Here is a 13,050-nt window from a genome sequence, read left to right as displayed (position 1 = left end):
TTCCATTTTACCCATCTCTATTAGCTTGGAAATCTATACTCTATTATTATCTTTTAATGATATCTTTAGGGAGGTAGTTCTCCATGGGCCTTTTGTGTTTCTGTACATCTTACAAGCAGAGCCTCTGACTCCCTTTGTTCCACACTTTCTTCACAAGGATGTTTGTCTTGTGAACAGCCGTGGAAGATAGAGGCAGGGTCTTTTTCTAGAGCAAAGTGTAGGCTTGCTTACTCTACTGTGTAATCAAGATAATATTTTCCTCCAGAGCAAAGCTTAGACAGATGTTCTCATTGATGATTTTTAACAGATTCAAGTTCCCTGCACTCAAGGTTTCTTCTCTCTTCTAAGGCAACATGAGCAGGTGTCACCTGACCTTCTTCATGTCACCCTCTGGGAAATGGATCCCAGAGAATTGGCACAAATGCTGATCCTCTGGCACAAATGCTATTGCTGTGAATAATAAGTTGTCCTTTGTCTTTGATCCAGGAATCTTGAGCCTTCTGCCAGCATCCATGAAACTGTGTTAGACTCACTTGTTAGTTTGCAACTAGGGTAAAATCTGAAACCCTTCACAAATCTTGATAGAACCCTATAGATTGTAACATACATCCTGGACCTTCAGTTCAGTTCACTTCAGTTGCTCAGTCGTATCCGACTCTTTGCGACCCCACGGACTGCAGCATGCCAGGCCTCCCTGTCCATCACCAACTCCCGGAGTTTACTCAGACTCATGTCCTTTGAGTTGGTGATGCCATCCAACCATCCCATCCTTTGTCATCCCCTTCTCCTCTCACCTTCAACCTTTCCCAGCATCAGTGTCTTTTGAAATGAGTCAGCTCTTCGCATCAGATGGCCAAAGTATTGGAGCTTCAGCTTTAACATCAGTCCTTCCAAAGAACATTCAGGACTGATTTCCTTTAGGATGGACTGGTTGGATCTCCTTGTAGTCTGAGGGACTCTCAAGAGTCTTCTCTAGCACCACAGTTCAAAAGCATCAATTCTCCTGCACTCAGCTTTCTTTATAGCCCAACTCTCACAGCCATACATGACTACTGGAAAAACCATAGCCTTGACTAGATGGACCTTTGTTGGCAAAGTAATGTCTCTGTTTTTTAATATGCTATCTAGGTTGGTCAAAACTTTTCTTCCAAGGAGTAAGCGTCTTTTGATTTCATGGCTGCAGTCACCATCTGCAGTGATTTTGGAGCCCCCAAAAATAAAGTCTGCCCCTGTTTCCACTGTTTCCCCATCTATTTGCCATGAAGTAATGGAACAGGATGCCATAATCTTAGTTTTCTGAATGTTGAGCTTTAAGCCAACCTTTTCACTCTCCTCTTTCACTTTCATCAAGAGGCTCTTTAGTTCTTCAATTTCTGCCATAAGGGTAGTGTCATCTGTATATCTGAGATTACTGATATTTCTCCCAGCAGTCTTGATTCCAGGTTGTGCTTTATCCAGCCCAGCATTTCTCATGATATACTCTGCATATACGTTAAATAAGCAGAGTGACAATATACAGCCTTGATGTATTCCTTTTCCTATTTGGCAGTCTGTTGTTCCATGTCCAGTTCTAACTGTTGCTTCCTAACCTGCATACAGATTTCTCAAGAGGCAGGTCAGGTGGTCTGGTATTCCCATCTGTTTCATAATTTTCCACAGTTTATTGTGATCCACATAGCCAAAGGCTTTGGCATAGTCAATAAAGCAGAAATAGATGTGTTTTTGGAACTCTCTTACTTTTTCGATGATCCTTGACCTTACAGAACTATAATTGGTACTTTGACATCTTCCAGAACAATAAAGGGGTCTTCAGTTCAGTTCAGTCCAGTTCAGTCGCTCAGTCGTGTCTGACTCTTTACGGCCCCATGGACTGCAGCCTACCAGGCTCCTCCGCCCATGGGATTTTCCAGGCAAGAGTACTGGAGTGGGGTGCCATTGTTATTTAGCCCGCAAATCTGTGAGTTGAGCACACCTTAGTGGGAAAGTCTCAGTTTGATTCTATTGGGTTGGCCAAAAAGTACGTTTGAACCCAAATGAACTTTTTGGCCAACTCAATACATGGTATTATATGGGGTGACTTGACTGCATGATCCAGTTCTAAGATGAGTGACAACTGGCAAGTTGGTGCTGGCTGTTGACTGGAAGTTCATTCAGGGTTAAGGTTCCGGGGCTGAGTCATCCCCATAGGTGCTTCAGCTTCCCTGCAGTGTGATGATTGAGTACCAAGAAAAAAGAGATAGAGGCTTCTAGTCTCTGAAAGCCTTGGTCTAGAAACTAGGATAGCATAACTTCCATCATACTGTCTTTGTAAAGCAGTTACGGAGCCAATTTAAATGGTAAAAAGTGAAAGAAAGTTGCTCAGTTGTGTCTGACTTTTTGCAGTCCCATGGGCTGTAGCGCACCAGGCTCCTCTGTCCATGGAATTCTCCAGGCAAGAATACTGGTGTGGGTAGCCAGCCATTCCCTTCTCCAGGGTATCTTCCTGACCCAGGGATCAAAATTGGGTCTCCTACATTGCTGGCAGAGCCTTTACCATCTGAGCCACCAGGGAAGATTAAAGAATAAAGACACTGCTCAGTGGCTCAGGGTGGAGTGTGAGTGTGGATTTGGTGAAGGGGGTAGATTAGTAATTTAGGATATAGGATATTTTATATCCTATATATATATAGGATATTTTAAATTGATGGAATAATGCTTTCCATCAGTCTTGGAAAGTTCATAGCCATTACCTCTTCAAGTGTGGTTTCTGTACAGTTCTCTTTCTTTTTTGAAAAGTTGGTTGACTAGTTTTGGTTTTGGTTGCACTGGGTCTCTCTCATTGCAGAGGGCGGCTGCCACTGTCTGGTTGTGGCGAGTGGGCTTCTCACTGTGGCGGCTTCTCTTGTGAGGCACAGTTTCTAGTGCATGGGCTCCAGAAGTCGCGGCACAGAGGCTCAGCAGTTGCAGCTCACAGGCTCCAGAGCGCAGGCTTGGTAATTGTGGCACATAGGCTTAGGTGCTCCGCAGCATGAAGAATCCTCTCCGACCAGGGACTGGGCCCATGTCCCCTGCATTGACAGGCAGATTCTTATCCACCGTACCACCAGAAAGGTCTTATGTAATTCTCTTTCTATCCCATTTTTGTGGCTCCACCCATCTGTGTGCTAGACCTTTTCATTATCTATCCTCTGTGCTCAGTCACTCAGTCATGTCTGACTTTGTGACCCCACAGACTGTAGCCTGCCGGGCTCCTCTGGCCATGGGGTTTCTATGTCTTTTATCTATTTTCCTGTATTTTCCAAGATTTATCTCTCCATGCTTTATTCTGTTTACTCTCTTCTGACCTATCTTCCTTTTCACTAACTCTCTATTCAGCGTTGTCCAATCTGCTCTTCTACCTAGCCACTGGGCTCTTAATTTTGGCTGTTGTATTTGTCAGTTCTTCAATTTCCACTTGGTTGGTTCTTGTTTTTGATAGTTTAAGGTGATTTGCCGAAATTGTCTGTTTTGCCCTCTTGAATATTGTCACAGGTATTTTGTCTGTGTCAGATAGCTTTAGGGTTTGCAGCCCCGCCCCACCCCTATTTACAGATCTGTTTCTGTTGTCTATTGTTGCTGTTGGTTTTCTTTCATATTTTCTTATCTCCTCACGTGCCTGGTGAGTTTTGATTACATGCTGGGCCATGGATATGCAGCAGTGCTTGTGGAAATATATGTGATGTTATTTTTTAAAAAAAGAAAGAAAAGACAGGAAATCTTTTCAGATAAAAAAGAAGCACCACCTCCATGTAAGGGTGTGTGTGGGAGGAAGGAGAGTCCAGCTGGAGCAGGTCAGTCCACACCTGGAAGCAGGCAGGGGCCTGTTGGAGGGGACGCAAGTCCTCGGATTCCACCAAGGGCATGGGCTGAGGGCCTCTCCTGGCTCATTTTCACGTCTTCCTCCTCTGCCCTGGCTCCTCAGACTCTTCCAGCTGGAGATAGAGGCTGACGCCCTGGTGAACTTCCAGCAGTATTCTTCCCAGCTGCCACCCTTCTATGAGAGCTCCACCCACATCCTGCAAGCTGAGGTCCTGCAGCAGCTGACCGACCTCATCCGCAGCCACCCCAGCTGGTCGGTGGCCCACCTGGCCGTGGAGTTGGGCATCCGAGAGTGCTTCCATCACAGCCGCATCATCAGGTGGGCGGGGGACCTGACCAGGTGGGGCGGGAAGGCAGGACCCTGGAGACACTGGGAGTGGGGATGGGGAGTTCTGAGTCCTGCCTCAGTTCCCCTCCATAGCATCAGAGGTGACCCAGAACGTTTGACTTAAAAGGGGGGCAGCACTGCCTCTGGGTTGGAGCGGAGGAATGCTGACTGAAGTCAGAGAGAGCACTGTAATGTTTCTGGAGTGGCTACCAGGTGCCAGGTCCCTGGTTGCTGTTTTCGACACCCCATGAACTTGAATCCTCTCGACATGCCCATGAGGTAGTGTCACTTCAGTGAGAGGTTATGTGTCTTGTAAGGTCACTCAGCTGACGAGGCTCCAGTTCCTTGGTGTCTCCTTCCAGAGGCCTGGTTGCCCTTCTAAAGCTGCAACACTTTCATTCATACCTCCATTCGGCCAACACGTGTCAGTGGGTAGCCCTGGTGAGGGCCCCGTGCCGGCCAGCGGACTCCAGCTCGCCATCCTGCCCTGAGGTGGCCATGCCTCCAGTTTTCCGCCTCAGACAGCTTGCTTCCGCTCCCAGCCCCAAAGCTCAAAACCCTTCACTGTCCTTTACAGCTTAACCAGCCTGTTCCCGGACATCATGGTGTTTCATCTCACAATAGTTCTATCCACTTCCTACGGCAGACCTGGCAGGTTTTATTTTTTATAGTTTTGTAGATAAGGTTTTTGATGCCTAGAAAAAGCTTAAGTGAATTGCCCAAGGTTGGTGAGATTTCTGCCTTCTGTGATTCTTTCTACGCCACCCCACCGCTCACTTCAGGCTGAGGTGGCCTTCGGGCACATCCCTCATACAGGTGTGCACACGGAACTAAAAATGGAGGAGAAAATGACATCTGATACAATAACTCAGTGACTCAGCCCTGGGTTTGAACCAGACAGCTCGAGCAGGACATGCACGCTCTTGGACTCCTCGCCCACCTCCTTTGAGTGTGCCCTTGGCTTCCTCAGCACCCCACCCACTTGGCGCCACACCCCTCATGCCGCAGCCCTCCCTCCCCTGCAGCTGCGCAAATAACAAGGAGAATGAGGAGGGCTGCACGCCCCTGCACCTGGCCTGCCGCAAGGGCGACACCGAGGTCCTGGCGGAGCTTGTGCAGCACTGCCGCGCCAACATGGACGCCACCGACAACAGCGGAGAGACCGCGTTCCACTACGCGGTCCAGAGTGACAATTCCCAAGTGCTGCAGGTGAGCAGGCGTGGGGACAGGGCGACTGGCGCTGGCCACCTTACAGGGCCCACGGCTGTCTTTGGGACCCTGGGCTCCGGTGTCACTGCTCCCACCTTGATCATTGAGGCCTGAGCTGCTCTGTGGTGGGTCTACCCCACACCCTACCTTTCCTCTACAAGCTTGTCACGGAGACACATTCTTGACCCCTTTGGTCCAATGACCCAGGGAAAGTCCTCCAGCCCAGCAAACTGATCTCGAAGTCCAGACCCGCCCATCAGTTTATCCCAAACACCCGCCATAGGCCTGACCCCTGGGCTGGGTGAATGCATTTCAGCTCCTGCCTCAAGGTGCCTATGCTCCAGCAGGACCTGGGGCTTAGCTTTTTACAGGAACTCAAGCAAATAAAACTCCTTCAGGCTGCTGTAGGCATTTGTGCCAGAGAGACTCCTTCTGTTAAAGTTTTGATTAGCTGGGCAGAAAAATAAAAAATAAAAGTTGTGGGCGAGTAAATCAAGTGACGAAAAAGCTACCTTCTATATCAGAGAGAAGAGACAGAATACTGGGCAGTGTTTTATTGCCTAGAATTAGAAGATTCTTCCAAAGTTGTATCCTTCTCTCTGCCCTTGGCATTAGAATGGAACCACATTCCAATGTGGATTCCTGTCTTATGATTAGTGCTCAGTGGGAAGGGAATTCTGCACCCACTGTTGAACTTCACCCTTAGAGACCCCACTGTGGGCCCAGCACAGTGCCACATGGAGCCGGGCTCCAAGCAGAGGGTGGGACACACTCTTATCAGAACCCGTCCTTCATCGCTGGCCTTGTATCTGGCCCTGTACTCAGTGTTATATGTGTTCTAGTTAATTCTCTGTGGATGGGGGCTCTTGTCCTCTCCTCACCAAGGAGACCGAGGTTCAGTGAAGTTAAGAAATGTGCCCAGGGAGGACCACAGAGCTGTGAGCGGCAGAACTGCCCTTGAGTCAGGCCTGGATGCCAGCACCTCAGCTTCCCTGCTGGGTCCCCAGCCTGTTCTCAGACCCAGCCAATCACAAGGGTCCACAGGGGTCATAATTAACCTCAGGCAGACAGCTTTCAGCCACAACCAAGGAAATAAAAGCCTTGCAAGTTGTCTTACGAATACTGCTATCTTGTTTTGTTTTCTTTTAAAGAAATCATACCTGCACAGAGCAAAACGATATTCAGGCAGGATAGAGGGATATGCAGTGAAAAGCAAGTCTTTCACTCCCACCCAGACCCCCAGTGCCCATCCAGATACAACCTGCTTTTAAGTTTCCCGATTGAGAAAACTTTCATGCACGCCACAGTCGGGCCAGACCAGCGCCTCAGCCAACACCGGCACAGCCAGCTTCTGCCTGCCCCTGGAGCCTCCTTTCTCTGTTGCTTCTCTTAAAGTTCTTGGCTGGGTTCTCACCGAGTCTCACAGGGTTCTTCCCTTCCCCTGAAGGCCCAGAGAGGGACGGCCACGGTGGTGGGTGTTAGGGGAGGGACGGGTTGGGGGCCTCGCTGTGTTTGACTTTCCTGCCCACCCCATGGTCTTGCTGTCAGCTCCTAGGGAAGAATGCGTCTGGTGGCCTGAACCAGGTGAACAACCAGGGGCTGACCCCGCTGCACCTGGCCTGCCAGCTGGGGAAGCAGGAGATGGTCCGTGTGCTGCTGTTGTGCAACGCTCGCTGCAACATCATGGGACCCGGCGGCTACCCTATCCACACGGCCATGAAGTTCTCCCAAAAAGGGTAAGACCCTGCCCTGCCCTGCATGGTCCACTGGGCCTCTTGTCTGCACGGCCAGTTCTCCCACCCAGGCGAGCAGCGGCCCCCTCTCCTTAGATGTGTGTCAGAGCCGTGTGCCAAGGGCTGCCCTGGCACAAAGAAAGTATGACTATCTGATAAATGGGGAGTGGTGGGGGTGTGTGAATCTCAGTCCACCAGCTCCACCATGCAGGAATAGGAATTCCACAGTTGTTCAGTGATGCACCTGAATTTCTGAACAGGTACCTCCCTCTACCAAACTGGAGAAAAACAATCTTAAACTTTTCAGGGGGTTCTCCTTTCCTGCTCTCCAGGTGATGCCCCAGTGCAGGAGGCCCCCCTCCCCTGAAGGAGGGTGGATGGATCCTCTTCCATCCAAGCCCTTCAGTCTGATCTGAACAGCGCCTTCACGGCTACAGGGCTCTACGGCTTCTGCTCCCAGCTGGAAGCCTAGGAACATTTGGCATAGTGGCCCCAGATCTCGTCCGCCTCATGCGTCCTTCCTTCCTGGCTGGTCGCATGGCTGAGATGCAGGTGCCAGGCCCTTGTCTTGGGTAGCTCTGGACCACTCTTTTTTTTTTTTTTTTTAAAGAATTTAGCTGTTTTATTTATTTATGATTGTGCTGTGTGGCTTGTAGGACCTTAGTTCCCCGACCAGGGATTGAACCTGCACCCCTTGCACTGGACGCATGGAGTCTTAGCTGCCGGCGGAATCCCTAGACCATTCATTCATTCCTTTCTCCCCAGCCCTAGAGAGCCCCGTCTCAAGAGAATTCTCCATGGTTGGGGTGTGTGTGTGTGTGTGTGTGTGTGTGTGTGTGTGGTGCATGTTGGGGGGTGGGGTGGGGTAAAAGAGATGACTGTTTCAAAATCTTACCAAGAAGGTACAGTATCTGGAATGAACGAACGAGTGAATGAGTCAGTCCCAGGCACTGTGCTAAGCACTGGCCTTACAGAGATGGATGAGAGAAAGTCCAAGACAGGGGGACACAGGAGTCACACAGTACCTTCCAGTACCTTCCATCTACCTCAGCGCTAGATAAGCGTTGAGAAAGAACGGGGAGAGGCCCCCCTCGGGTGGAAGGCAGGCACTCTCATTCTCCTTCAGAGTCTTCCTTCCTCTGGGGTTTGCACCCACCTTGCTGGCCTCTGAAGGGCCTTGCTGTCCCCTCGAAGGTCTGGTCCAAGCTCAGCAAACCCTCGTTTCCTTGATTCTCAACTTGCACAGCCAAGACAAACTAGTACTTTCAGAAAGACCTGACCAGATGGTTGGAGACAACCCTAACACCCTCCCCTTAGTCACCAGGTTACCAAGTTGCTGATCCAAATGGGCACATGTGATGGGTGCTGCTCTCCCATACCCAAGGGCTGGCATGGCAGCCCCGCTCCAGCTTGACTTTAGCCACCCTACTGGCCCCAGGAACCTGCTTGTTCTAGGTTACTTCCAAGATACTGTCCAGGTTGCTTCCTCCTCCGACACCCACAGCTACATCCCAAGCCTCCCGCGTGGACCGTTGCACATAAGACAACCAGTTGTCTCATCCCTCAGTGTGCCTTGCACGCAGCCACACGCCTCTAGGACCCCCAGGAGGCACATCCCTCTGCCACCACATGGCAGCCCCAGCAGTTGCACTCTGAGAATCACAAGTGTTAGGGTTACTGGGACTGATTCCATCCCAACCCTAATCTGGAGGCCCCTCTGCTGTTGGCGTCAACTCAGCTGAGCTTCGTAGAGAGCTGGGTCTGTGAAGCTCCAGTTTCACTTTGCCTAACGTTTTCAAGCTTCATTAGTGTCATCGCAGGTATCAAAACGCCCCTCCTTTTTCAGGCAGAGTAGTCCTCCGTAGTATTAATCTATCCCACATTCTGCTTAGCCATTCATCTGTCCATGGGGACTTGGGCTGTTTCCACCTTTTGGCCATTGGGAATAGTGCTGCGGTCAGCAGTGGCATGTGTCTCCTGAAGCCCCTGTTTTCGGTTCTTCTGCCGATGAGTCTAGGAGTGGAAAGCTGTACTCTTAACCACCCTGCCTACCGCCTCCTACAGGGTGCAGTCCCTGCTTGAAACACCAGGGAGGCGGGGGGAGGATGGAGAGCGGCCGTGTGCCAGGCCCAGGCCCAGGTGCTGGAATATCTTTTACCCTTTTATCCTCCTTTATTCCTCATCCCATCCAGTTAGGACCGTTCCCATGTTGCAGACAGGCTGGGCCACTTTCCAGAGGTCACCAGCAGGAAGCTGGGGCTTAACCTCAAACCTGTCTAACACTGCAGCCAGCACCAATGAGAGAGATCATTGCTGACTGAAGTCATCAAGGAAGGCTTCCTGGAGGAGGGGGCCTGAGATGTGCCTTGAGGGACTCAGGATACCATTGAAATGCCATGACATGCATGCTGGTTGGTTTTGTTGCAACTCTGTTTGCAGGAGCTTTCCCTCACCAGTTGATGAAGTCATGACCTCTTTCAACATCAGGTTGCCCCCGCCAGCCTTCTTATTCCCACATGGCTTCTCTCTCCCCAGGTGTGCTGAAATGATTGTCAGCATGGACAGCAGCCAGATTCACAGCAAAGACCCCCGCTATGGAGCCAGCCCCCTCCACTGGGCCAAGAATGCAGAGGTAAGCAGGGTCTAAGGATGAGCTGGGTGGGCAGGGTTGAGGGTCCTGGAGCCCTTGGTTCCTTGGCTGCCAACAGGAAGGGGTTCCTGAGAGGCCTCTGAGGATGACACTCGGGATTGATCTTGCAGTGGGCCCGCCAGGCGGGTAAGCCTAAGGAGAGGTGACATCCTGGCCTTGCATGGTGGCAGTACCCCTCCGTGGTCTCCTCATGTGTGAACTGGGGGTCCGTGGCCTGCCTTGGGAGGTGTCATGAAGTCAGCAAAGCAGTGCCTGAGAAGATTTCTTCATAAATTGTCAAGTACCTTGCAAATCAAAGATGGTGGATGGTGGCGGTGATGGCGGTGCCTCTAACTTCTTCAGAGAGCATGGCCGAGCATCTCCTCTGAGGCCTGTCCCTGAGCCAGACTCTGACCCCCTGAGAGGATGGAGGCCTCTGATCTCTCATCTCCAGGAAGCACAGCCCAGCAGTGCACTGGGTGCCCTCAAAGGTCATGGCCTGCTTGCAAACGCGACGGGCCAGGAGGGAGGAGCCTGCCAGCCACTGTGGGCACCTTCGTGCCGGGAGCTAGACACCAAGTCAGGCCCTCCTGTAGGGCTTTTGTTCACTCTATGAGGTGGGAACTCGCACCCCCATTTTCACAGCAGAGGAAGCTGAGGTGCAGAGGGGTGCAGTGGCCTTTCCCAGCTCAGACAGTGGGGATGAAGGAAGAAGGCTGAGCTCTGGGCTCAGGTCTGTCAGGTTCCAGAGCGCAGGCCTCACAGAACCGTCGGTGAGCAGGGGTGCGTGTTGCAAAGGCACAGAGGGAGGGAGTCACACCTCTGCAGGGTCCCGGGCAGGGTCATAGTGAGCGGGGCAGCCCTGGGGCAGGGCGCAGAGGAACTGTTGCAGGGAAGGATGGGGTCCTGTGAGCTCCAGGAAAGGACCCAGAAGCCCCTTTCAAGTCACCATGTCTTCAGTCTTTGGTCCCCTAGTTCCCGAGGGGTGTAGAAGGCAAGGTCTGGGGCTACCTGCCACCTGGGCTCTTCCTGCTGCTGGAGCTTTCCAGAGGCCCGAGGATGTGGCTGTGCCCAGGTGCCATCAGGTGCCACAGGCCACAGCCGCTCCGGCCGCCCAGCTGACCGGGGCTGGGACTCTTGTCTCCATAGATGGCCCGCCTGCTGCTGAAACGGGGTTGCGACGTGAACGGCACCAGCTCCGCAGGGAACACAGCCCTGCACGTGGCCGTCATGCGCAACCGCTTCGACTGTGTCATGGTGCTGCTGACCCACGGGGCCAACGCTGACGCCCGAGGCGAGCATGGCAACACCCCGCTGCACTTGGCCATGTCGGTGAGCCCCAGGTTGGCTGCCCATGAGGCAGAGGTCAGGTGACCACCCGGGCCAGGGCAGGTCCCCCTCTGAGTCCAGAATAAAAACTGCTTCCTCTGCGCTCCAGCACCTCTCATTCCCATGCCTCCATGTGACATCTGGACACAGTGAGAGGGGAAAATACAGCTCCGGCTACTGACAGTGCCCTGGGCAACTCACATCACCCCTGCCAGACTTGACTTCCTCATCTGGAGGATGGAGATGTCAGTACCCGCCTGGCAGAGGTGTTGAGTGGATTCAGTGGTAGACACCCTGTGACTCTATGAGAGATGTCTAAGCAGCGCATGTAAGACCTGTCACAGAGTGAGCATGCCCAGGATGTTCGTCCTTATCCCGGCATCATCAGGGCAAACTTCATGTGCATGTTACTCTTATTTCCCTGGAAGGCTCCAAGCTTCTGGAGGGCAGGCCTGCTTACACATCTTGGTGGCCCATGGCAGGCACTGTCACCTTTGTTGGTTTATCATAGAGCACAGTTTCTGCCCTTAAAGCGCCTGCAGTGAGGTTAGAAAACTACAGCGTGAACATATTAAATGCAGGGGAGGGAGTGTTATTTGTTACAGATGTGTGTGTGTGCGTGTGTGTGTGTGTGTGATTGTACCCATAATTCATAAACCATAGGTACCCATAATTCTGTTCAGCTTGTCTTAGAGTCATAAACTAGGAAATCTCTCTGGGACTCTAAAAGAAGTAGATTTAGGACAAATTCAAAGACATCCTGTTTTATACCAAAGGTCATAATTGTAGAGGGGATGTTGCCCAAAAGACTGAAACTGTAAATAGAACTGTGAACATTTTTAGCACTGAATGGGCCCTTTGAATTATGTAGTTGAACAGTTCTCAAACTTTCTGGTCTGTCTTTTATACTCTTAAAAACTATTGAGAATCTCATAGACTTTGTTTATTTGAATTTGATCTATCCATATTGACCATATTAAAAATTACAAATGAGGGATTTTCAAGGTACTGATGAATTCATTTAAAAATAACGATGATTAGGACTTCCCTGGCTGTCCAGTAGCTGAGACTGTGCTGTCAAAGCAGGACCCTTGGTCAAGGAACTAGATCCCACATGCCACAACTAAAGATTCTGTATGCTGTAACAAGGATCAAAGGTCCCGCATGCCGCAGCTAAGACCTGGTACAGCCAAAGAAGAAAAGAAAGAAAAATAATTTTTTAAATTAAAAAAAAAAACAACAACAAGAATGATTTACCAAGCCCATGCTATTGTAAGTAACATATTTATGGAAAATCAACTTTATTTTCCAAAACAGAGAATAATAGAAAACAGTTGGTATTGTTTTATATTTTTGTTAATCTTTTTAATGCCTGGCTTCAGAGAAGGCATGGATTTTCCTGTCTTCTGCTCCATTTACTCTGTTGCAGTATGTTGTTGAATGTGTTAAAAATATGAAGAAAATCTGGCCTCACATAGATGTGTTTATAGTTGGAAAATATAGGTTAACTGTACCTTTTCAGATAATTGTGGATATTCTTTGTTGTTGTTCAACCGCTAAGTTGTGTCTGACTCTTTGAGACCCCATGGACTGCAGCACACCAGGCTTCCCTGTCCTTCACTATCTCCCAGTTTGCTCAGATTCACGGTCTGCACCAAAACTTGACAAGGGGTAGTTTCTGACAAGTTGAGTGCAGTGGACACTCTGAAGCCATCTCCTTAGACTTTTCACACTTTGTGACAGTCAAATCTATTGGCATCTCTTGCACTTTGCGTGGATCTTTTAACCTGTGCACAGTTCCGTGTCATCTTTGGAAAATACTAGTTCTCTGAGTATGCCCAGCTTCCAAATGTTGACTCGATTCATCATACAGTCAACACCCCCCCACATTTGTAAATATCACTAAGGTTTCATCAGAACAGTTTCTAAATTTGGGGAAACCACTGGAGCCCATCATGGTGTATACCAGTTTTCTAGAATTCCAG

The 13,050-nt window shown here is 50.3% G+C and overlaps 1 protein-coding gene across 5 annotated transcripts in view; it reads left to right on the top strand.

The window, feature by feature from the left end:
* Positions 1-13,050, top strand: part of PLA2G6 (phospholipase A2 group VI) — a 57,453-nt gene that overhangs the window by 20,356 nt on the left and 24,047 nt on the right. For all 5 annotated transcript variants that reach the window (XR_001918124.1, XM_018048750.1, XM_018048751.1 and 2 more), the window contains exons 3-7: positions 3,941-4,156; positions 5,191-5,374; positions 6,923-7,110; positions 9,643-9,739; positions 10,886-11,068. Coding sequence is in view for 4 of the 5 variants with exons in the window: in XM_018048750.1 (XP_017904239.1) it covers positions 3,941-4,156; positions 5,191-5,374; positions 6,923-7,110; positions 9,643-9,739; positions 10,886-11,068 (868 nt within the window). In the remaining variant the exon portion in view is untranslated. The remainder of the gene's footprint in view (positions 1-3,940; positions 4,157-5,190; positions 5,375-6,922; positions 7,111-9,642; positions 9,740-10,885; positions 11,069-13,050) is intronic.

Source organism: Capra hircus, chromosome 5 (genome assembly GCF_001704415.2).
Source record: "Capra hircus breed San Clemente chromosome 5, ASM170441v1, whole genome shotgun sequence".
Classification (NCBI taxonomy): domain Eukaryota; kingdom Metazoa; phylum Chordata; class Mammalia; order Artiodactyla; family Bovidae; genus Capra; species Capra hircus.
The sequence above is the reverse complement of the archived record's forward strand: the minus strand, read 5'-3'. Positions and strand labels throughout refer to the sequence as shown.